Source organism: Meleagris gallopavo, unplaced genomic scaffold (assembly GCF_905368555.1).
Source record: "Meleagris gallopavo unplaced genomic scaffold, MGAL_WU_HG_1.1 scaffold_2, whole genome shotgun sequence".
In the NCBI taxonomy this organism is placed as follows: domain Eukaryota; kingdom Metazoa; phylum Chordata; class Aves; order Galliformes; family Phasianidae; genus Meleagris; species Meleagris gallopavo.
Window position 1 is genome coordinate 70,133 of NW_028147016.1, and position 23,627 is coordinate 93,759.

The following is a 23,627-nucleotide window of genomic DNA, read 5'->3' on the forward strand; positions in this document are numbered from 1 at the left end:
TCATTTTGGGGTCCTTTTTGGGGTCCTTTTTGGGGGCTGCCATTTTTGGGTCCCCATTTTTGGGTCCCCATTTGTGGGTCGATTCCCATTTTGGGTCCTTTTCTGGTCCTTTTGAAGGGGTTCCTATTTTTTGGGTGCTGTTCTTTGGGGGCTGCCATTTTTGGGTCCCCATTTTTGGGGGGGTTCCCTTTTTGGGGTCCTTTTTGGGGGCTGCCATTTTTGGGTCCCCACTTTTGGGGGGTTCCCTTTTTAGGTCCCCACTTTTGGGGGGGTTCCCATTTTGGGGTCCTTTTTGGGGGCTGCCATTTTTGGGTCCCCATTTGCGCGTCCCCATTTTTGGGTCGATTCCCATTTTGGGTCCTTTTTGGGTCCTTTTTGGGTCTGTTTTGGGTCCTTTTTGGGGGCTGCCATTTTTGGGTCCCCATTTTTGCGTCGATTCCCATTTTGGGGTCCTTTTTGGGGGCTGCCATTTTTGGGTCCTTTTTTGGAGAGTCCCCATTTTGGGTCCTTTTCTGGTCCTTTAGAAGGGGTTCCTATTTTTTGGGTGCCGCTCTTTGGGGGTCCCCTATTTTGGGGTCCCGTTTCTGGGGCCGTGACATCCCGCTGTCCCCGCAGGGAACATGACGGAGTGCCCGGGGCACTTTGGACACATCGAGTTGGCCAAGCCTGTGTTCCACGTGGGGTTTTTGGGGAAAACCATGAAAATCCTGCGCTGCGTTTGCTTCTTCTGCTCCAAACTGCTGGTGGATGCGGTGAGATATGGGGGGGTCGGGGTTGGGGTCAGGGTTGGGGTTAGGATCGGGGTCGGGGTCAGGGTTAGGGTCGGGGTTGGGGTTGGGATCAGGGTCGGGGTCAGGGTCGGGGTCAGGGTCGGGGTCAGGGTTGGGGTTGGGGTCAGGGTTAGGGTCGGGATCAGGGTCGGGATCAGGGTCGGGGTTGGGGTTGGGGTCGGGGTTGGGGTCGGGGTTGGGGTCGGGGTTGGGGTTGGGGTCGGGGTTAGGGTTGGGATCAGGGTTGGGATCAGGGTCGGGATCAGGGTCGGGGTCGGGGTTGGGGTTGGGGTCGGAGTCGGGGTTAGGGTCGGGGTCGGAGTTGGGGTCAGGGTCGGAGTTGGGGTCGGGGTCGGGGTCAGGGTCGGGGTCGGAGTTGGGGTTCGGGTCTGGGTTGGGATCAGGGTGTGGGTTAGGGTTGGGGTCGGGGTTAGGGTTGGGTCGGGGTCAGGGTTGGGGTCGGGGTCAGGGTTGGGGTCAGGGTGGGGTTGGGGTCAGGGTAGGGGTCGGTTCGGGTGGTCGGGGTTGGGGTTGGGTCAGGGTTGGGGGGGTGGGGTCAGGGTTGGGGTCGGGGTTGGGGGGGGTCAGGGGTTGAGGGGTGGGTGTTGGTCGGTTTGGGTCAGGTTGGTGGGGTCGGGTTGGGTCGGGGTGGGTTGGGTTGGGGGTTGGGTGTCAGGTGGTGGGTCTGGGTTGGGTGGTGGGTTGGGGTCTGAGGTGTCGGGGTAGGTCGGGTTAGGGTCGGGTTCGGGGTCGGAGTTGGGTCAGGGTTGGTGGGGTCGGGTTGGGTCGGGTTGGTGGGTTGGGGGTCAGGGTGTTAGGGTTGGGTTGTGGGTCGGGGTTAGGGTGGGTCGGGTTGGGTCGGGGGGTTGGGTGGGTTGGGGGGTTGGGTTGGGTTAGGGGTTCAGGGTAGGGTCGGGTTGGGGTCAGGGGTTGGGTGGGGTTGGGGTGGGGTAGGGTCGGGGGAGGTTGGTGTGGGGTCGGGGTTGGGGTGGGTTTGGGGTGGGTGGGTGGGGGGTTGGGTCGGGTTGGGGTCAGGGTCAGGTCGGGTTCAGGGTCAGGGTTAGGGTTGGGGTCGAGGGTTGGGTCGAGGGTAGGTGGGTCAGGGTTGGGGGGGTGGCGGGGGGATTGGGTTTAGGGGTTGGGGTTGGGGTTGGGGGGTTGAGGGTTTGGGGGGGGTTGGGGTGGTAGGTGGGTTGGGGCTTGGGGTTTTGGGGGGGGGTAGGGGGATTTGGGGTTTTGGGTGGGGTTGGGGTTGGGAGGGGTCGGGTATGGGGTTTGGGGCTGGAGGGGAGATTGGGGGTTTGGGGGGTGGTGGGTTGTGGGGTATTGGGGTTTTGGGGGTGGAGGTGGGGTTGTTGGGGGTTGGGGGTGGGTTTCGGGGGTTTGTGGGGTGGTTTGGGGGGTGAGGTGGGGTTTGGGGGTTGGAGTGGTTGGGGGGGTTTGGGGGTTTTGGGGGCTTTAGGGGTTGGGGGTTGGGGTTTGGTAGGGGTGGTTTGGGGTGTTTGGGGGTTGTGGGTGGGTTGGGGTTTGGGGGGCTTGGGGTGTGTTGGGGGATGGGTTTGGGGTGGGTTGGAGGTGGGGTATTTAGGGTGGTTTGGGGTGTTTGGGTTGGGGGTTGTGGGTTTGTGGGGGGTCTGGGGGGTTGAGGGGGTTTGGGGTTGTGGGGTGGGTGGTGTTCAGGGGTAGGGGGTTTTGGGGTTTTGAGGGTGGTTAGGGAGGTGGGATTGGGATTGGGGGTTTTGGGTTTTGGGTGGGGAGGGGTTTGTGGGGTTTGGGGGGGCTGGAGGTGGGTTTGGGGGTTGGGGTTTGGTGAGTGGGTTGGGCTTTTGGGGCTAGGAGGTTGGGGTTTTGGGGGTTTGGGGTTTGGGGAGGTGGTGTTTGGGGGATTGGGGGGTGGGATTGTGGGGTGTTTGGGAGGGTTGTGGGGTTTTTGGGTGGGCTGGAGGTGGGGTTTGGGGGGTTGGGTGGGTGGGTTGGTGGGGGGGGTTTCAGGGGTAGGGGGGATTTGGGGTTTTGGGAGTGTGGGTTTTTTAGGGGTTGGGGACTGAGGGGGCTGGGGTTTTGGGGGTTGAGTTTGGGGGGGCTTCAGGTGAGAATTTGGGGTTTTGGGGAGTTGGGGTTGTGGGGGTTTGGGGCTTTTGGTGGGTTTGGGGGGAGAATTTGGGGGTCTTGGGGGTTTGGTTATGTGGGGTTGGGGTTTTGGGAGTGGGGGTTTTTTGGGGATTTGGGTGGTGGGGTTTTGGGGATGGGTTTGGGGGGGGGGTGGGGTTTAGGGGTGGTGGTTGGGGGCTTGGGGTTTTGGGGTTGGGTTTGGCGAGCTGGAGGTGAGAATTTGGGGGTTTTTGGGGGGTTGGAGGTGCAGGACCTGGGGTTTGGGGTTTTGGGGTGGGATTCTTGGAAGTGTGGTGTTTTGGGGGACAGGTTTGGGGTTTTGGGGGTTGGTGAACTGGAGGTGGAGGGTCGGGGTATTAAAGGGGGTGGTTTGGGGTTTTGGGGTGGGATTCTTGGAGGTGTGGGGTTTTGGGGGCATCTCGGACACGTGGGGACTTGATGGGGTTCTTGGAAGTTGGGGTTTTGGGGCTTAGAGTTTGGGGTTTTGGTGTTTTGGGGGGCTGGAGGTGGAGGATTGGGGTATTAAAGGGGTTGGTTTGGGGTTTTGGGGTGGGATTCTTGGAAGTGTGGGGTTTTGGGGGACAGGTTTGGGGTTTTGGGGGTTGGTGGACTGGAGGTGGAGGGTCGGGGTATTAAAGGGGTGGTTTGGGGTTTTTGGGGTGGGATTCTTGGAAGTGTGGGGTTTTGGGGGACAGGTTTGGGGTTTTGGGGGGTTGGAGTTTGGGGTTTTGGTGTTTTGGGGAACTGGAGGTGGAGGGTCGGGGTATTAAGGGGGTTGGTTTGGGGTTTTGGGGTGGGATTCTTGGAAGTGTGGGGTTTTGGGGGACAGGTTTGGGGTTTTGAGGGACAGATTTGGGGGCTTTTGGTGTTTTGGGGGCTGGAGGTGGAGGGGTTGGGGGTATTAAGGGGGTTGGTTTGGGGTTTTGGGGTGGGATTCTTGGAAGTGTGGGGTTTTGGGGGCGTCTTGGAAACATGGGGACTTGTTGGGGTTCTTGGAAGTTGGGGTTTTGGGGGACAGATTTGGGGTTTTGGAGGGTTGGAGTTTGGGGTTTGGGGGCTTTTGGTGTTTTGGGGGACAGGTTTGGGGTTTTGGGGGGTTGGAGTTTGGGGTTTGGTGTTTTGGGGGGCTGGAGGTGGAAGGGTTGGGGGTATTAAGGGGGTTGGTTTGGGGTTTTTGGGGTGGGATTCTTGGAAGTGTGGGTTTTGGGGGACAGGTTTGGGGTTTTGGGGGACAGGTTTGGGGTTTTGGGGGGTTGGAGTTTGGGGTTTGGTGTTTTGGGGGGCTGGAGGTGGAGGATTGGGGTATTAAAGGGGTTGGTTTGGGGTTTTGGGGTGGGATTCTTGGAAGCGTGGGGTTTTGGGGGACAGATTTGGGGTTTTGGGGGTTGACGGACTGGAGGTGGAGGGTCGGGGTATTAAAGGGGGTGGTTTGGGGTTTTTGGGGTGGGATTCTTGGAAGTGTGGTGTTTTGGGGGACAGGTTTGGGGTTTTGGGGGGTTGGAGTTTGGGGTTTTGGTGTTTTGGGGAACTGGAGGTGGAGGGTCGGGGTATTAAGGGGGTTGGTTTGGGGTTTTGGGGTGGGATTCTTGGAAGTTGGGGTTTTGGGGGACAGGTTTGGGGTTTTGAGGGACAGATTTGGGGGCTTTTGGTGTTTTGGGGGGCTGGAGGTGGAGGGGTTGGGGGTATTAAAGGGGGTGGTTTGGGGTTTTGGGGTGGGATTCTTGGAAGTGTGGGGTTTTGGGGGCGTCTTGGAAACATGGGGACTTGTTGGGGTTTTGGGGGACAGGTTTGGGGTTTTGAGGGACAGATTTGGGGGCTTTTGGTGTTTTGGGGGGCTGGAAGTGGAGGGGTTGGGGGTATTAAAGGGGGTGGTTTGGGGTTTTGGGGGTGGGATTCTTGGAAGCGTGGGGTTTTGGGGGCGTCTCAGAAATGTGGGGACAGGTTTGGGGTTTTGGTGTTTTGGGGGGCTGGAAGTGGAGGGTTGGGGGGATTAAAGGGGGTGGTTTGGGGTTTTGGGGGTGGGATTCTTGGAAGTGTGGGGTTTTGGGGGCATCTCGGACACGTGGGGACTTGATGGGGTTCTTGGAAGTTGGGGTTTTGGGGGCTTAGAGTTTGGGGTTTTGGTGTTTTGGGGAACTGGAGGTGGAGGGTCGGGGTATTAAAGGGGGTGGTTTGGGGTTTTTGGGGTGGGGTTCTTGGAAGTGTGGGGTTTTGGGGGACAGATTTGGGGGCTTTTGGTGTTTTGGGGAGCTGGAAGTGGAGGGGTTGGGGGTATTAAAGGCGTTGATTTGGGGTTTTTGGGGTGGGATTCTTGGAAGTGTGGTGTTTTGGGGGACAGGTTTGGGGTTTTGGGGGTTGGCGGACTGGAGGTGGAGGATCGGGGTATTAAAGGGGGTGGTTTGGGCTTTTTGGGGTGGGATTCTTGGAAGCGTGGGGTTTTGGGGGCATCTCAGAAACATGGGGACTTGTTGGGGTTCTTGGAAGTCGTGGGGGGGGTTTGGGGGTGGATTTGGGGTGATCCAGCGCTGGAGTTGTGGGGTGACCCCTTTTCCCCCCCCGTCCCTACAGAACAACCCTAAAATCAAGGACATCCTGGCCAAGTCCAAGGGGCAGCCCAAGAAGAGGCTGACCCACGTCTACGACCTGTGCAAGGGGAAAAACATCTGCGAGGGGGGGGAGGAGATGGACCACAAATTCGGGGTGGAGCAGCACGAGGGCGACGAGCCGGGCCGCGAGAAGGTGAGCCCGCTAATTAGCGCTCCTTAATTGGCACAGCCGCTCGTTAGGGCGCCCTCCTAATGAGAAGCCCGCCGTGGCGCAGCGGCGCTGATGAGGGACCCCGTTAATGAGGAGACCCGCTAATGAGCAGCCCTCGTTAATGAGCCCGTAACCTTGTATGGCCGTGGTGGCTGCAGGGGCTCTCAGCCCCTTATGGACCCCCCCCTAACGGCCCTATTGACGGCCCTATTAACGACCCTATTGACAGCCCTATTAACGACCCTATTGACAGCCCTATTAACGGCCCTATTGACAGCCCTATTAACGACCCTATTGACAGCCCTATTAACGACTCTATTAACGACCCTGTTAACGACCCTGTTAACGACGCTATTGACAGCCCTATTAACAACCCTATTAACGACCCTATTGACAGCCCTATTAACGACCCTATTAACGACCCTATTAACAGCCCTATTGACGGCCCTATTAACGATCCTATTGACAGCCCTATTAACGACCCTATTAACGACCCTGTTAACGACGCTATTGACAGCCCTATTGACGACGCTATTGACAGCCCTATTAACGACCCTATTAACGACCCTATTAACGACCCTATTAACGACCCTATTAACATCCCTGTTAACATCCCTGTTAACGACCCTATTAACCAGCACTATTAACAACCCTATTAACGACCCTAAAACGACCCTATTAACAGCCGTACTAGCAGCCCTATTGACGGCCCTATTGACGGCCCTATTGACGGCCCTATTGACGGCCCTATTAACATCCCTGTTAACATCCCTGTTAACATCCCTGTTAACGACCCTATTAACCAGCACTATTAACAACCCTAAAACGACCCTATTGACGGCCCTATTGACGGCCCTATTGACGGCCCTATTGACGGCCCTATTGACGACCCTGTTAACATCCCTGTTAACGACCCTATTAACCAGCACTATTAACAGCCCTACTAACGACCCTGTTAACAGCCCTACTAGCAGCCCTATTAAGAGCCCTATTAAGGACCCTATTAAGAGCTCTATTAAGAGCCCTATTAAGAGCCCTATTAAGGACCCTATTAAGGATTCTATTAAGGACCCTATTAACAGTCCTATTAATGATCCTATAGGGCCACAGTGGCCACAGGCGCCACCAGCTCCGTTACTGACCCCACTAATTACCCCGTTAACGACCCTCATAGAGCCACACTGGGCTGCCGCTAGGAGCCCTATTGGTCACCCTATGCACGACACCATTAACGACCCTATTAACGACCCCGTTAATGAGCTTCTAACCCTTACAGGGTCACAGCGGCAGCAGATGCTCCCAGCCCCGTTACCGGCCCCACTAATTACCCCGTTAACAATCCTATTAATGATCTTATAACCCTATTCCTGATCCCATAACCTTATAGGGTCCGGGTGGCTGTGGGCGCTACCAGCCCCATTCCTGACACCATTCCTGACCCCATAACCTTGTAGGGTCACAGCGACTGCGGGCACTACCAGCCCCATTTGTAACCCCATTCCTGACCCCATAACCTTGTAGGGTCACGGCGGCTGCGGGCACTACCAGCCCCATTCCTGACCCCATAACCTTGTAGGGTCACGGCGGCTGCGGGCACTACCAGCCCCATTTGTAACCCCATTCCTGACCCCATAACCTTGTAGGGTCACGGCGGCTGCGGGCGCTACCAGCCCCTTTTGTAACCCTATCCATGACCCCATTCCTGACCCCATAACCTTGTAGGGTCACGGCGGCTGCGGGCGCTACCAGCCCCATTTGTAACCCTATCCATGACCCCATTCCTGACCCCATAACCTTGTAGGGTCACGGCGGCTGCGGGCGCTACCAGCCCCATTTGTAACCATATAGATGACCCCATTCTGACCCCATAAACTTGTAGGGTCATGGCAGCTGCTGGCACTACCAGCCCCATTTGTAACCCTATCCATGACCCCATTCCTGACCCCATAACCTTGTAGGGTCACGGCGGCTGCGGGCGCTACCAGCCCCATTCCTGACCCCATTCCTAACCCCATAACCTTGTAGGGTCACGGCAGCTGCGGGCGCTACCAGCCCCATTCCTGACCCCATAACCTTGTAGGGTCACGGCGGCTGCGGGCGCTACCAGCCCCATTCCTGACCCCATAACTTTATAGGGTCACGGTGGCTGCGGGCGCTACCAGCCCCATTTGTAACCCTATCCATGACCCCATTCCTGACCCCATAACCTTGTAGGGTCACGGCGGCTGCGGGCGCTACCAGCCCCATTCCTGACCCCATTCCTGCCCCCATTCCTGACCCCATAACCTTGTAGGGTCACGGCGGCTGCGGGCGCTACCAGCCCCATTCCTGACCCCATTCCTGCCCCCATTCCTGACCCCATAACCTTGTAGGGTCACGGCGGCTGCGGGCGCTACCAGCCCCATTTGTAACCCTATCCATAACCCCATTCCTGACCCCATAACCTTGTAGGGTCATGGCGGCTGCGGGCGCTACCAGCCCCATTCCTGACCCCATTCCTGCCCCCATAACCTTGTAGGGTCACGGCGGCTGCGGGCGCTACCAGCCCATTTTAAAACCCTATCCATGACCCCATTCCTGACCCCATAACCTTGTAAGGTCACGGCGGCTGCGGGCGCTACCAGCCCCATTTGTAACCCTATCCATGACCCCATTCTGACCCCATAACCTTGTAGGGTCACGGCAGCTGCGGGCTCTACCAGCCCCATTCCTGACCCCTTAACCTTGTAGGGTCACCGCGGCTGCGGGCGCTACCAACCCCATTCCTGATCCCATAACTTTATAGGGTCACGGCGGCTGCGGGCGCTACCAGCCCCATTCCTGACCCCATAACCTTGTAGGGTCACGGCGGCTGCGGGCACTACCAGCCCCATTTGTAATCCCATTCCTGACCCCATAACCTTGTAGGGTCACGGCGGCTGCGGGCGCTACTAGCCCCATTCCTGACCCCATTCCTGACCCCATAACCTTGTAGGGTCCCGGCGGCTGCGGGCGCTACCAGCCCCATTCCTGACCCCCTTCTTGACCCCATAACCTTGTAGGGTCACGGCGGCTGCGGGCGCTACCAGCCCCATTCCTGACCCCCTTCCTGACCCCATAACCTTATAGGGTCACGGCGGCTGCGGGCGCTACCAGCCCCATTCCTGCCCCCATTCCTGACCCCATAACCTTGTAGGGTCATGGCGGCTGCGGGCGCTACCAGCCCCTTTTGTAACCCTATCCATGACCCCATTCCTGACCCCATAACCTTATAGGGTCACGGCGGCTGCGGGCGCTACCAGCCCCATTTGTAACCCTATCCATGACCCCATTCCTGACCCCATAACCTTGTAGGGTCACGGCGGCTGGGGGCGCTACCAGCCCCATTCCTGACCCCATAACCTTGTAGGGTCACGGCGGCTGCGGGCGCTACCAGCCCCATTCCTGACCCCATTCCTGACCCCATTCCTGACCCCATAACCTTGTAGGGTCACGGCGGCTGCGGGCGCTACCAGCCCCATTCCTGACCCCATAACTTTATAGGGTCACGGCGGCTGCGGGCGCTACCAGCCCCATTCCTGACCCCATTCCTGACCCCATTCCTGACCCCATAACCTTGTAGGGTCCCGGCGGCTGCGGGCGCTACCAGCCCCATTTGTAACCCTATCCAGGACCCCATTCCTGACCCCATAACCTTGTAGGGTCCCGGCGGCTGCGGGCGCTACCAGCCCCATTTGTAACCCTATCCAGGACCCCATTCCTGACCCCATAACCTTGTAGGGTCACGGCGGCTGCGGGCGCTACCAGCCCCATTCCTGACCCCATTCCTGACCCCATAACCTTGTAGGGTCACGGCGGCTGCGGGCGCTACCAGCCGCGGATCCGGCGCGTGGGGCTGGAGCTGTACGCCGAGTGGAAGCACGTCAACGAGGACTCGCAGGAGAAGAAGATCCTGCTGAGCCCCGAGCGCGTGCACGAGGTGCTGAAGCGCGTCCCCGACGACGAGTGCCTGGTGCTGGGCATGGACCCCAAGTTCGCCCGCCCCGAGTGGATGGTTTGCACCGTGCTGCCCGTGCCGCCGCTCGCCGTGCGCCCCGCCGTCGTCATGCAGGGGTCGGCGCGCAACCAGGTGAGGGCGCTCCGGGGGGGTCCTTCAGGTGCGCTTTGGGGGGTCTCCTTGGGGGGGGGGTCTCCTTGGGGGTCTCCTTGGGGGTTGGGGTCTCCTTGGGGGTCTCCTTAAGGTGCACTTTGGGGTCTCCATTGGGGTCTCCTTAAGGTGCACTTTGGGGTCTCCTTTGGGGTCTCCTTGGGGTGCTCCTTGGGGTCTCCTTTGGGGTCTCCTTAAGGTGCACTTTGGGGTCTCCTTTGGGGTCTCCTTGGGGGTCTCCTTGGGGGTCTCCTTAAGGTGCACTTTGGGGTCTCCTTGGGGGTCTCCTTAAGGTGCACTTTGGGGTCTCCTTGGGGGCCTCCTTTGGGGTCTCCTTAAGGTGCGCTTTGGGGGTCTCCTTCAGGGTCTCTTTGGGGTCTCCTTGGGGTGGGGGTCTCCTAGGGGGTCTCCTTAAGGTGCCCTTTGGGGTCCTTGGGGCCTCTTTGGGGGGGGTCTCCTTAAGGTGCACTTTGGGGTCCTTTGGGGTCTCCTTGGGGGTCTCCTTGGGGGTCTCCTTAAGGTGCACTTTGGGGTCTCCTTGGGGGGGGGGGTCTCCTTGGAATGCACTTTGGGGTCCTCTGGGGATCTCCTTAAGGTGCACTTTGGGGTCTTCTTGGGGTCCTCCTTTGGGGGGGTCTCCTTAAGGTGCACTTTGGGGTCTCCTTGGGGGTGGGGGTCTCCTTGGGGGTCTCCTTGGGGTCTCCTTTGGGCTCCTTAAGGTGCACTTTGGGGGGGGTCTCCTTAAGGTGCACTTTGGGGTCCTTTGGGGTCTCCTTTGGGATCTCCTTAAGGTGCACTTTGGGGTCTCCTTGGGGGTCTCCTTAAGGTGGACTTTGGGGTCTCCTTTGGGGTCTCCTTGGGGTTCGCTTGGGAGTCTCCTTCAGGGTCTCCTTAGGGGGGGGGTCTCCTTGGAATGCACTTTGGGGTCCTCAGGGGATCTCCTTAAGGTGAACTTTGGGGTCTTTTGGGGTCTCCTTTGGGGTCTCCTTTAAGGTGCACTTTGGGGTCTCCTTGGGTGCCTCCTTGGGGGTCTCCTTGGGGGTCTCCTTAAGGTGCACTTTGGGGTCCTTTGGGGTCCTTGGGGGTCTCCTTTGGGGTCTCCTTGGGGGTCTTCTTGGGGGTCTCCTTAAGGTGCACTTTGGGGTCTCCTTGGGGGTCTCCTTAAGGGGGCTCTCCTTCAGGCTCTCTTTGGGGTCTCCTTGGGGTGCGGGGTCTCCTCAGGGGGGGTCTCCTTAAGGTGCACTTTGGGGTCTCCTTGGGGGGGGGGGGGAGGGGTCTCCTTGGGGGTCTCCTTAAGGTGCGCTTTGGGCTCTCCTTCAGGCTCTCCTTGGGGGTCTCCTTGGGGGTCTGCTTTGGGGGTCTCCTTAAGGTGCACTTTGGGGTCCTTGGGGGTCCTTGGGGGTCCTTTGGGGTGTCCTTGGAGGTCTCCTTAAGGTGCACTTTGGGGTCTCCTTTGGGGTCTCCTTGGGGGTCTCCTTGGGGGTCTCCTTAAGGTGCACTTTGGGGTCCTTGGGGTCTCCTTGGGGGTCTCCTTAAGGTGCACTTTGGGGTCTCCTTGGGGGAGGGTCTCCTTGGGGTGCTCTTTGGGGTCCTCAGGGGATCTCCTTAAGGTGCACTTTGGGGTCTTCTTGGGGGTCCTTGGGGGGGGTCTCCTTAAGGTGCACTTTGGGGTCCTTTGGGGTCTCCTTGGGGGTCTCCTTAAGGTGCGCTTTGGGCTCTCCTTTGTGCAGGGTCTCCTTTAGGGGGGTCTCCTTGGGGTGCATTTTGGGGTCCTCAGGGGGTCTCCTTAAGGTGCATTTTGGGGTCCTTGGGGTTCTTTTTGGGGTCTCCTTGGGGGGGTCTCCTTGGGGTGCACTTTGGGGCCCTCAGGGGTTCTTGGGGTGCACTCTGGGGTCATTGGGGAACTGTTTGGGGTCGTTGGGGGGTGATTTGGAGTCATTGAGGGACCCATCTGGGGTCACTGGGTGGAAATCAGGGTCTTTTTGGGGGGGTCCGTTTGGGGTCTTTGAGGGCAGTTTGGGGTCATTGGGGGACCCACTTGGGAGGTCTATTTGGGGTCATTGGGGGGAAATTGGGGTCTTTTTGGGGGGGGGGGGTCCGTTCAGGGTTGTTGGGGGGCAGTTTGGGATCCTTTCGGGGTCGTTGGGGAGCAGTTTGGGGTTGTTGGAGGGCAATTTGGGGTCTTGGGTCACGGCTGGGGGGCGGTTTGGGGTAATGAGGGGCTATTAGGGAGTGGTGGGGGTTGGGGTATTTTGGGGGTGGTTGGGATCATTAGGGGTCCTTTGGGGTTGTAGGGGTCACTTGGGAGCAGTTTGAGGCCCTTTTGGGGTTGTTGGATCTCATTGGGGTCATTGGATCATGAGAGGAACCGCTGGGGGGTGGGGGGGTCTTGGTGGGGCCATTTGGGGACCCGCTTGGGGTTGCGAGGTTTTTTCTGGTGGTCTTTTTTTTTGGGGGGGGGTGGGGGGGTGGGGGTCTCAGATCGGGGCTCTGTTTTGGGGAGGTTTGTGGGGTCCCAGATGGGGGTGCTGGTATTTCTGGTGGACTCTTTGGGGTCCCAGATGGTGAGTTCTCTTTTTTTTTTGGGGTGGGGCCCAGATGGAGAGGGGGTTCTCTTTTTTTTTGGGGGGGGGGCTTTTTTGGGGGATCTTAAGGGTCCCAGATGGTGTTGGAGTGAGGGGGGGGGGGCCGTGGAATCTTTGCATTCCCAGCTGCGGGAGCCGCCTGTGCCCTTTATAGGGCTGCTCTGGGGTCCGCATCGAGGGGGGGGGGGGGGGCGTCCCAGCCGTACCTCATCCCCCCCCCCACCTCCCCCTGCCCCCCAGGACGACCTGACCCACAAGCTGGCAGACATTGTGAAGATCAACAACCAGCTGCGGCGCAATGAGCAGAACGGGGCGGCTGCCCACGTCATCGCCGAGGACGTCAAACTGCTGCAGTTCCACGTGGCCACCATGGTGGACAACGAGCTGCCCGGGCTGCCCAGGGTGAGGGGGGGCTGGGGGGGGACGGGGGGGTCTCTAAACGGAGCTGGAATGGGGCTGGGTGGTCTGAAAGTGGGACTCTGGGTCCCAGAAATGGGGGGCAGGGGGGGAAGAGTGGGGCTGAGTCGCCTTGTTGAAATGGGGCTGGGGGTCTCGAAGTGGGGCTGGGGGTTGAGTGGTCTGAAAGTGGGACTCGGGGTCCCAGAAATGGGGGGGGAGGGGGAGAAGAGTGGGGCTGAGTCGCCTTGTTGAAATGGGGCCTGGGGCTGAGTGGTCTGAAAGTGGGACTCTGGGTCCCAGAAATGGGGGGCAGGGGGGGAAGAGTGGGGCTGAGTCGCCTTGTTGAAATGGGGCTGGGGGTCTCGAAGTGGGGCTGGGGGCTGAGTGGTCTGAAAGTGGGACTCGGGGTCCCAGAAATGGGGGGCAGGGGGGGAAGAGTGGGGCTGAGTCGCCTTGTTGAAATGGGGCTGGGGGCTGAGTGGTCTGAAAGTGGGACTCGGGGTCCCAGAAATGGGGGGCAGGGGGGGAAGAGTGGGGCTGAGTCGCCTGGTTGAAATGGGGCTGGGGCTGAGTGGTCTGAAAGTGGGACTCGGGGTCCCAGAAATGGGGGGGAGGGGGGGAAGAGTGGGGCTGAGTCGCCTTGTTGAAATGGGGCTGGGGGTCTCGAAGTGGGGCTGGGGGCTGAGTGGTCTGAAAGTGGGACTCGGGGTCCCAGAAATGGGGGGGGGGGGGAGAAGTGTGGGGCTGAGTCGCCTTGTTGAAATGGGGCTGGGGGCTGAGTGGTCTGAAAGTGGGACTCTGGGTCCCAGAAATGGGGGGCAGGGGGGGAAGAGTGGGGCTGAGTCGCCTTGTTGAAATGGGGCTGGGGGTCTCAAAGTGGGGCTGGGGGCTGAGTGGTCTGAAAGTGGGACTCGGGGTCCCAGAAATGGGGGGCAGGGGGGGAAGAGTGGGGCTGAGTCGCCTTGTTGAAATGGGGCTGGGGGCTGAGTGGTCTGAAAGTGGGACTCGGGGTCCCAGAAATGGGGGGCAGGGGGGGAAGAGTGGGGCTGAGTCGCCTTGTTGAGATGGGGCTGGGGGTCTCGAAGTGGGGCGGGGGGTTAATGGTCTGAAAGTGGGACTCGGGGTCCCAGAAATGGGGGGCAGGGGGGGAAGAGTGGGGCTGAGTCGCCTTGTTGAGATGGGGCTGGGGGTCTCGAAGTGGGGCTGGGGGCTGAGTGGTCTGAAAGTGGGACTCGGGGTCCCAGAAATGGGGGGCAGGGGGGGAAGAGTGGGGCTGAGTCGCCTTGTTGAGATGGGGCTGGGGGTCTCAAAGTGGGGCTGGGGGTGGGGGTCCCACAGTAGGGCTGAGGTCGGTGTGGGGTGATGCTGGGGGTCCCCGGTCCCCAGGTTGCCCCTGCCAGATAACGTAGAAGTTGGGGCAGCGCCGCGTGCAGCTGTGGGGCGATGCTTTGCGGTGCTGTGGGTCTCAGTCCCACACGGGGTCACCGTGGGGTGCTACGGCTCTGACCCCCCAATTCTTCCCCCTTTTTCCCCCCCCGGGCCGTGCAGAAATTGGGGCGACTTTGTAGGGTGATACTGTGGGTCACCGTGGGGTGACACTATGGGGTGCTATGGGTCCGACCCCCAGTTCTCCCCCTTTCCATCCCCCAGGCCACGCAGGAGCTGGGTGGTGTTATGAGGTGATGCTGTAGGTCAATGCAGAGCAATGTGGGGTGCTGCTATGGGGTGCTGCTGTGGGGTGCTGCTATGGGTCTGACCCCCAGCCCACCAGGCCATCCAGAAGTTGGGGCGACGTTATGAGGTGATGCTGTAGGTCAATGCAGAGCAATGTGGGGTGCTGCTGTGGGGTGCTGCTATGGGGTGCTGCTATGGGTCTGATCCCCACCTCCCTCCAGTTCTCCAGGCCATTCAGGAGTTGGTGACGTTATGAGGTGATGCTGTAGGTCAATGCAGAGCAATGTGGGGTGACGCTATGGGGTGGCGCTATGGGGTGGTGCTATGGGGTGACGCTATGGGTCTGATCCTCACCTCCCTCCAGTCCTCCAGGCCATGCAGGAGTTGGGGTGACGTTATGAAGTGATGCTGTAGGTCAATACAGAGCAATGTGGGGTGATGCTATGGGGTGATGCTATGGGGTGACGCTATGGGTCTGACTCCCCCTCCCCCCAGCTCTCCAGGCCATGCAGGAGTTGGGGTGACGTTATGAAGTGATGTTGTAGGTCAATACAGAGCAATGTGGGGTGGCGCTATGGGGTGCTGCTATGGGGTGCTGCTATGGGGTGCTGCTATGGGGTGCTGCTATGGGTCTGACCCCTCCCTCCCCCCAGCTCTCCAGGCCATGCAGGAGTTGGGGCGACGTTATGAAGTGATGCTGTAGGTCAATACAGAGCAACATGGGGTGACGCTATGGGGTGATGCTATGGGTCTGATCCCCACCTCCCTCCAGTTCTCCAGGCCATTCAGGAGTTGGGGCGACGTTATGAGGTGATGCTGTAGGTCAATGCAGAGCAATGTGGGGTGACGCTATGGGGTGACGCTATGGGGTGACGCTATGGGGTGACGCTATGGGTCTGATCCCCACCTCCCTCCAGTGCTCCAGGCCATGCAGGAGTTGGGGCAACGTTATGAGGTGATGCTGTAGGTCAATACAGAGAAATGTGGGGTGATGCTATGGGGTGATGCTATGGGGTGACGCTATGGGTCTGACCCCCACCCTTCCAGGCCATCCAGAAGTTGGGGCGACGTTATGAAGCGATGCTGTAGGTCAATACAGAGCAATGTGGGGTGGTGCTGTGGGGTGCTGCTATGGGGTGCTTCTATGGGTCTGACCCCCACCTCCCTCCAGTTCTCCAGGCCATTCAGGAGTTGGTGACGTTATGAGGTGATGCTGTAGGTCAATACAGAGCAATGTGGGGTGATGCTATGGGGTGATGCTATGGGGTGACGCTATGGGTCTGACCCCCAGCCCTCCAGGCCATGCAGGAGTTGGGGTGACGTTATGAGGTGATGCTGTAGGTCAATACAGAGCAAGGTGGGGTGACGCTATGGGGTGACGTTATGGGTCTGACCCCCACTTCCCCCAGTGCTCCAGGCCATTCAGGAATTGGGGTGACGTTATGAGGTGATGCTGTAGGTCAGTACAGAGCAACATGGGGTGACGCTATGGGGTGACACTATGGGGCGATGCTATGGGTCTGACTCCCCCTCCCTCCAGTCCTCCAGGCCATGCAGGAGTTGGGGCGACGTTATGAAGTGATGCTGTAGGTCAATGCAGAGCATTGTGGGGTGACGCTATGGGGTGACGCTATGGGGTGACGCTATGGGTCTGACTCCCCCTCCCCCAGCTCTCCAGCCCATGCAGGAGTTGGGGCGACATTATGAAGTGATGCTGTAGGTCAATACAGAGCAACGCGGGGCGACGCTATGGGTCTGACCCACACCTCTCCCCATCCCGCAGGCCATGCAGAAGTCGGGGCGGCCGCTGAAGTCTCTGAAGCAGCGGCTGAAGGGGAAGGAGGGCCGCGTGCGTGGGAACCTGATGGGGAAACGCGTGGATTTTTCGGCGCGCACCGTCATCACCCCCGACCCCAACCTCGCCATCGACCAGGTGGGGGTCCCACGCTCCATCGCTGCCAACATGACCTTCGCTGAGATCGTCACCCCCTTCAACATCGACCGGTGCGTGGCTGGGGGGGGGCAGGGTGGGGGTCAGCTGTAAGGGGGACGTGTCACCAAAGTGACCTTGGTTGAGATCGTCACCCCCTTCAGCATCGACCGGTGCGTGGCTGGGGGGGGGCTCAGGGGGGGGGTCAGCTATAAGGGGGACGTGTCACCAACGTGACCTTGGTTGAGATCGTCACCCCCTTCAGCATCGACCGGTGCGTGGCTGGGGGGGGGCCGGGGGGGGCTAAGGGGGGGTGTCAGCTATAAGGGTCACGTGTCACCAACGTGACCTTGGTTGGGATCGTCGGGGGGGTCACCTGTAAGGGGGGACGTGTCACCAACGTGACCTTCGCTGAGATCGTCACCCCCTTCAGCATCGACCAGAGCATGGCTGAGGGGGGGCTCGGGGGGGGGTCAGCTATAAGGGGGACGTGTCACCAACGTGACCTTCACTGAGATCGTCACCCCCTTCAGCATCGACTGGTGCGTGGCTGGGGGGGGGGCCGGGGGGGGGTCACCTATAAGGGGGACGTGTCACCAACGTGACCTTGGTTGAGATCGTCACCCCCTTCAGCATCGACCGGTGCGTGGCTGGGGGGGCTCAGGGGGGGGGGGGTCAGCTATAAGGGGGACGTGTCACCAATGTGACCTTGGTTGAGATCGTCACCCCCTTCAACATCGACCGGTGCGTGGCTGAGGGGGGGCTCAGGGGGGGGGTCAGCTATAAGGGGGACGTGTCACCAACGTGACCTTCGCTGAGATCGTCACCCCCTTCAACATCGACCGGTACGTGGCTGGGGGGGGCCGGGGGGGTCACCTGTAAGGGGGACGTGTCACCAACGTGACCTTCGCTGAGGTCGTCACCCCCTTCAGCATCGACCGGTGTGTGGCTGGGGGGGGGGCCGGGGGGGTCAGCTATAAGGGGGACGTGTCACCAACGTGACCTTTGCTGAGATCGTCACCCCCTTCAGCATCGACCGGTGCGTGGCTGGGGGGGGCCAGGGGGGGGTCAGCTATAAGGGGGACGTGTCACCAACGTGACCTTGGTTGAGATCGTCACCCCCTTCAGTGTGGACTGGCAGGCAGATGGGGGGCAGCTGTGGGGCTGGGAGGCACTTATGGGGGGGCACGTGTTGGGGACGTGTCACCGCACCCGGGGACACTGGGGGCACGTGGGGATGTTTGGGGACAGTTGAGGGTCATTTGGAGACTTTTGGGTCCCCTTTGAGGACACATGGGGACATTTGGGGACAGTCAGAGTCGTTTGGGGGCTTTTGGGTCCTCTTTGAGGACACCTGGGGACATTTGGGGACAGTCAAGGTCATATAGGGACTTTTGGGTCCCCTTTGAGGACACGTGGGGACATTTGGGGACAGTCAGGGTCGTTTGGGGGCTTTTGGGTCCTGTTTGAGAACACATGGGGACATTTGGAGACAGTCAGGGTCATTTGTGGGCTTTTGGGTCCCCTTTGAGGACGCATGGGGACATTTGGGGACAGTCAGGGTCGTTTGTGGGCTTTTGGGTCCCCTTTGAGGACACATGGGGACATTTGGGGACAGTCAGGGTCGTTTGGGGGCTTTTGGGTCCCCTTTGAGGACGCATGGGGACATTTGGGGACAGTCAGGGTCATTTGTGGGCTTTTGGGTCCCCTTTGAGGACACATGGGGACATTTGGGGACAGTCAGGGTCATTTGTGGGCTTTTGGGTCCTGTTTGAGGACACATGGGGACATTTGGGGACAGTCAGGGTCATTTGTGGGCTTTTGGGTCCCCTTTGAGGACACATGGGGACATTTGGGGACAGTCAGGGTCATTTGTGGGCTTTTGGGTCCCCTTTGAGGACACATGGGGACATTTGGGGACAGTCAGGGTCATATGGGGACTTTTGGGTCCTGTTTGAGGACACATGGGGACATTAGGGGACAGTCAAGGTCATGGGGACTTCAGTTGAGGACACGTGGGGGACACACAGGGACACTGGGTGACACTTGTGTCCCTTTGTTCCAGTTTGGGGGTACTGGGTGACGCACGGGGACACATGAGAACCCATGGGTGACACCGAGTGACACATCGGTCTCCTTTGGGGACCCATGGGTGTCGCTCGCGTCCCCTTTGAGTCCTTGTTGGGGACATCGGGTGCCGTGGGGTGACACTGGTGTCCCTGCAGGCTGCAGGAGCTGGTGCGGCGTGGGAACAGTCAGTACCCCGGTGCCAAATACATCATCCGTGACAACGGGGACCGCATCGACCTCCGCTTCCACCCCAAACCCAGCGACCTGCACCTGCAGACCGGCTACAAGGTCAGCCCCACACGCCTGTGGGGTGGGGATCTGATGTTACAGTTTGGTGTCGGGGTGTCGCTGTGGGTCTGAGTGTGAGTTTCTGGTGTCGGGGTGTCGCTGTGGGTCTGACTGTAGGTTTTGGTGTTGGGGTGTCGCTATGGGTCTGAGTGTAGGTTTTGGTGTTGGGGTATCGCTGTGGGTCTGAGTGTAGTTTCTGGTGTCGGGGTGTCGCTGTGGGTCTGAGTGTGAGGTTTTGGTGTCGGGGTGTCGCTGTGGGTCTGACTGTGAGGTTTTGGTGTCGGGGTGTCGCTGTGGGTCTGACTGTAGGGTTTGGTTTCAGGGTGTCGCTGTGGGTCTGGCTGTAGGGTTTGGTGTTAGGGTGTCGCTGTGGGTCTGACTGTAGGGTTTGGTGTTAGGGTGTCGCTGTGGGTCTGGCTGTAGGGTTTGGTGTTAGGATGTCCCCGTGGGTCTGGCTGTAGGGTTTGGTGTAGGGGTGTCCCTGTGGGTCTGGCTGTAGGGTTTGGTGTTAGGATGTCCCCGTGGGTCTGGCTGTAGGGTTTGGTGTCAGGGTGTCCCTGTGGGTCTGGCTGTGAGGGTTTGGTGTTAGGGTGTCCCTGTGGGTCTGGCTGTAGGGTTTGGTGTTAGGGTGTCCCTGAGGGTCTGGCTGTAGGGTTTGATGTAGGGGTGTCTCCGCGGGTCTGGCTGTGAGGGTTTGGTGTTTCAGGGTGTCGCTGTGGGTCTGGCTGTAGGGTTTGGTGTTTCAGGGTGTCCCCGTGGGTCTGGCTGTAGGGTTTTGTGCTGTCCCTATGGGTGTGACTGTAGCTTTGGGTTTTGGGGTGTCCCTGTCGTTGTATCTGACGGTGGGTTTGGGTGTCGAGGTGTCTCCCCGCAGGTCTGGCTGTAGGGTTTGGTGTTTCAGGGTGTCCTGTGGGTCTGGCTGTAGGGTTTGGTGTTTCAGGGTGTCCCTGCAGGTCTGACTGTAGGGTTTGGTGTTTCAGGGTGTCCCTGCGTGGGTCTGGCTGTAGGGTTTGGTGTTTCAGGGTGTCCCGGTGGGTCTGACTGTAGGGTTTGATGTTTCAGGGTGTCCCTGAGGGTCTGGCTGTAGGGTTTGATGTTTCAGGGTGTCCCTGTGGGTCTGGCTGTAGGTTTGGTGTTTCAGGGTGTCCGTGTGGGTCTGGCTGTAGGGTTTGGTGTTTCAGGGTGTCCCGGTCGTTGTATCTGATGGTAGGTTTGGGTGTGGAGGTGTCTCCCCGCGGGTCTGGCTGTAGGGTTTGGTGTTTCAGGGTGTCCCCGTGGGTCTGGCTGTAGGGTTTTGTGCTGTCCCTATGGGTGTGACTGTAGCTTTGGGTTTTGGGGTGTCCCTGTCGTTGTATCTGACGGTCGGTTTGGGTGTCGAGGTGTCTCCCCGTGGGTCTGACTGTAGGGTTTGGTGTTTCAGGGTGTCCCTGTGGGTCTGGCTGTAGGGTTTGGTGTTTCAGGGTGTCCCGGTCGTTGTATCTGATGGTAGGTTTGGGTGTTGAGGTGTCTCCCCGCGGGTCTGGCTGTAGGGTTTGATGTTTCAGGGTGTCCCTGAGGGTCTGGCTGTAGGGTTTGGTGTTTCAGGGTGTCGCTATGGGTCTGAGTGTAGGGTTTTGTGCTGTCCCTATGGGTGTGACTGTAGCTTTGGGTTTTGGGGTGTCCCTGTCGTTGTATCTGACAGTTGATTTGGGTGTCGAGGTGTCTCCCCGCAGGTCTGACCGTAGGGTTTGGTGTTTCAGGGTGTCCCTGTGGGTCTGGCTGTAGGGTTTGATGTTTCAGGGTGTCCCTGTGGGTCTGACTGTAGGGTTTGGTGTTTCAGGGTGTCCCTGTGTGTCTGACTGTAGGGTTTGATGTTTCAGGGTGTTCCTGAGGGTCTGGCTGTAGGGTTTGATGTTTCAGGGTGTCTCCGCGGGTCTGGCTGTAGGGTTTTGTGCTGTCCCTATGGGTGTGACTGTAGCTTTGGGTTTTGGGGTGTCCCTGTCGTTGTATCTGACGGTCGGTTTGGGTGTCGAGGTGTCTCCCTGCAGGTCTGACTGTAGGGTTTGGTGTTTCAGGGTGTCCCTGAGGGTCTGAGTGTAGGGTTTGGTGTTTCAGGGTGTCCCCGTGGGTCTGACTGTAGGGTTTGGTGTTTCAGGGTGTCCCTGTGGGTCTGGCTGTAGGGTTTGGTGTTTCAGGGTGTCCCTGTGGGTCTGACTGTAGGGTTTGGTGTTTCAGGGTGTCCCTGTGGGTCTGGCTGTAGGGTTTGGTGTTTCAGGGTGTCCCCGCGGGTCTGACTGTAGGGTTTGGTGTTTCAGGGTGTCCCTGAGGGTCTGACTGTAGGGTTTGGTGTTTCAGGATGTCCCCGCGGGTCTGACTGTAGGGTTTGGTGTTTCAGGGTGTCCCCGAGGGTCTGACTGTAGGGTTTGATGTTTCAGGGTGTCCCCGTGGGTCTGGCTGTAGGGTTTTGTGCTGTCCCTATGGGTGTGACTGTAGCTTTGGGTTTTGGGGTGTCCCTGTCGTTGTATCTGACAGTCGGTTTGGGTGTGGAGGTGTCTCCCCGCGGGTCTGACTGTAGTGTCGGGCTGTTTCCAGGTGGAGCGTCACATGTGTGACGGTGACATCGTCATCTTCAACCGTCAGCCCACCCTGCACAAGATGTCCATGATGGGGCACCGCGTGCGAATCCTGCCCTGGTCCACCTTCCGCCTCAATCTCAGGTGCCCCACACCACACCCCATAAGTCACCCCAAAAGTGACCCCCGAAATGCCGTGGGACCCACAGCTGTGACCCCAGAAGTGTCGCCATACGTGTTCTCCAACGTGTCTGCATGTCCCCTAATATGTCCCCTAATATGTCCCCTAATATGTCTCCATGTCCTTGTCACGTCCCCTTGCGTGTCCGTGTGTCCCCGTGTCTCCCGGTGCTTCCCCTTAACGTGTCCCCGTGCCTCCTGATGTCCCCATGGTGTCCCCCCACGTTTCTTCCGATGTGTCCCCACATCCCTCAGCGTGTCCCCATGCTGTGTCCCCCAACGTGTTGCCATGTCCCCAACGTGTCCCTGTGCCCACTGCCACGACCCCAATGTCCCCCAACGTGTCCCTGTGCCCCATGCTTTGTCCCCCAACGTGTCCCCGTGCTGTGTCCTCCGTTGTCCCCATGCCGTGCCCCCCAATGTGCGCCGTGTCCCCAACATGTCCCCACGCTGTGGCCCCCAACATGTTGCCATGTCCCCCAACGTGTCCCTGTGCCCCATGCTGTGTCCCCAACGTGTCCCCATGCTGTGTCCCCCCACATGTCCTTATGCCCCATGCTGTGTCCCACAACGTGTCCCCCAACGTGTCCCCATGCTGTGTCCTCCATTGTCCCCATGCCGTGCCCCCCAATGTGCGCCATGTCCCCACGCCCCATGCTGTGTCCCCCAACTTGTTGCCATGTCCCCCAACGTGTCCCTGTGCCCCATGCCGTGTCCCCCAACGTGTTCTCGTGCTGTGTCCCCACTTATGTCCTTATGTCCCATGCCGTGTCCCCCAACGTGTTCCCATGCTGTGTCCCCACTTATGTCCTTATGTCCCATGCAGTGTCCCCCAACGTGTCCCCCTGCACCATGCTGTGTCCCCCAACATGTTACCATGTCCCCATGTATCCTTATGTCCCCATTCTGTGTCCCGCCACGTGTCCCCATGCTGTGTCCCCCAACGTGTTGCCATGTCCCCAGTGTCCCTATGCCAAGTGCCACGACCCTCGTGTCCCCCAACATGTCCTTATGTCCCATGCTGTGTCCTCCGTTGTCCCCATGCCACGCCCCCCAATGTGCGCCATGTCCCCAACATGTCCCCACGCCCCACGCTGTGGCCCCCAACATGTTGCCATGTCCCCAACGTGTCCTTGTGCCCCATGCCGTGTCTCCCAACGTGTCCCCACGCTGTGTCCCCCCACATGTCCTTATGTCCCATGCAGTGTCCTCCAATGTGTCCCCCTGCACCATGCTGTGTCCCCCAACATGTTGCTGTGTCCCCCAACATGTTGCCATGTCCCCAACGTGTCCTTATGTCCCATGCTGTGTCCCCATGCTGTGTCCCCCCACGTGTTCTTATGTCCCATGCTGTGTCCCCATGCCGTGTCCCCATGCTGTGTCCCCCCACGTGTTCTTATGTCCCATGCTGTGTCCCCCAATGTGTCCCCATGCTGTGTCCCCCCACGTGTCCTTATGTCCCATGCTGTGTCCCCATGCCGTGTCCCCCCACATGTCCTTATGTCCCATGCTGTGTCCCCCCACGTGTCCCCATGCTGTGTCCCCCCACGTGTCCTTATGTCCCATGCTGTGTTCCCCGATGTGTCTTTATGTCCCATGCTGTGTCCCCCAACATGTCCCCCATCGTGTCCCCATGCTGTGTCTCCCCACGTGTCCTTATGTCCCATGCTGTGTCCCCCACGTGTCCCCATGCCATGTCCTCCGTTGTCCCCATGCCGTGCCCCCCAATGTGCGCCATGTCCCCAACATGTCCCCATGCTGTGTCCCACAGTGTGTCCCACATGTCCCCGTGCCCCACGCCGTGTCTCCCAACGTGTCCCCAACCCCCCTGACATGTCTGTCCCCTCCGCTCAGCGTGACGACGCCGTACAACGCCGACTTTGACGGGGACGAGATGAACCTCCACCTGCCGCAGTCCCTGGAGACCCGTGCTGAGATCCAGGAGCTGGCAATGGTGCCCCGTATGATCGTCACCCCGCAGTCCAACCGCCCCGTGATGGGCATCGTGCAGGACACCCTCACCGCCGTGCGCAAGTTCACCAAGCGCGACGTCTTCCTGGAGCGCGTGAGTCCGGGCAGCGACCTCGGATGTGGGAACAGCGCGGGGAGCGAGCAGGGAACCTGGGGGGGCCGTCCTGGGGCTGGTGCTTCTTCTGCATCTCCGTCTGGGATGGGTGCTTGAGT

At 59.6% G+C, this 23,627-nt stretch overlaps 1 protein-coding gene across 1 annotated transcript in view; it reads left to right on the forward strand.

Moving 5' to 3' along the window:
- LOC146542029 (DNA-directed RNA polymerase II subunit RPB1-like) overlaps positions 1–23,627 on the forward strand; it is a 50,407-nt gene that overhangs the window by 7,605 nt on the left and 19,175 nt on the right. The window contains exons 3-10 of the mRNA XM_085215056.1: positions 616–752; positions 5,451–5,621; positions 9,466–9,747; positions 12,591–12,752; positions 16,207–16,427; positions 18,579–18,711; positions 21,283–21,407; positions 23,298–23,508. Coding sequence (XP_085071182.1) covers positions 616–752; positions 5,451–5,621; positions 9,466–9,747; positions 12,591–12,752; positions 16,207–16,427; positions 18,579–18,711; positions 21,283–21,407; positions 23,298–23,508 — 1,442 coding nt within the window. The remainder of the gene's footprint in view (positions 1–615; positions 753–5,450; positions 5,622–9,465; positions 9,748–12,590; positions 12,753–16,206; positions 16,428–18,578; positions 18,712–21,282; positions 21,408–23,297; positions 23,509–23,627) is intronic.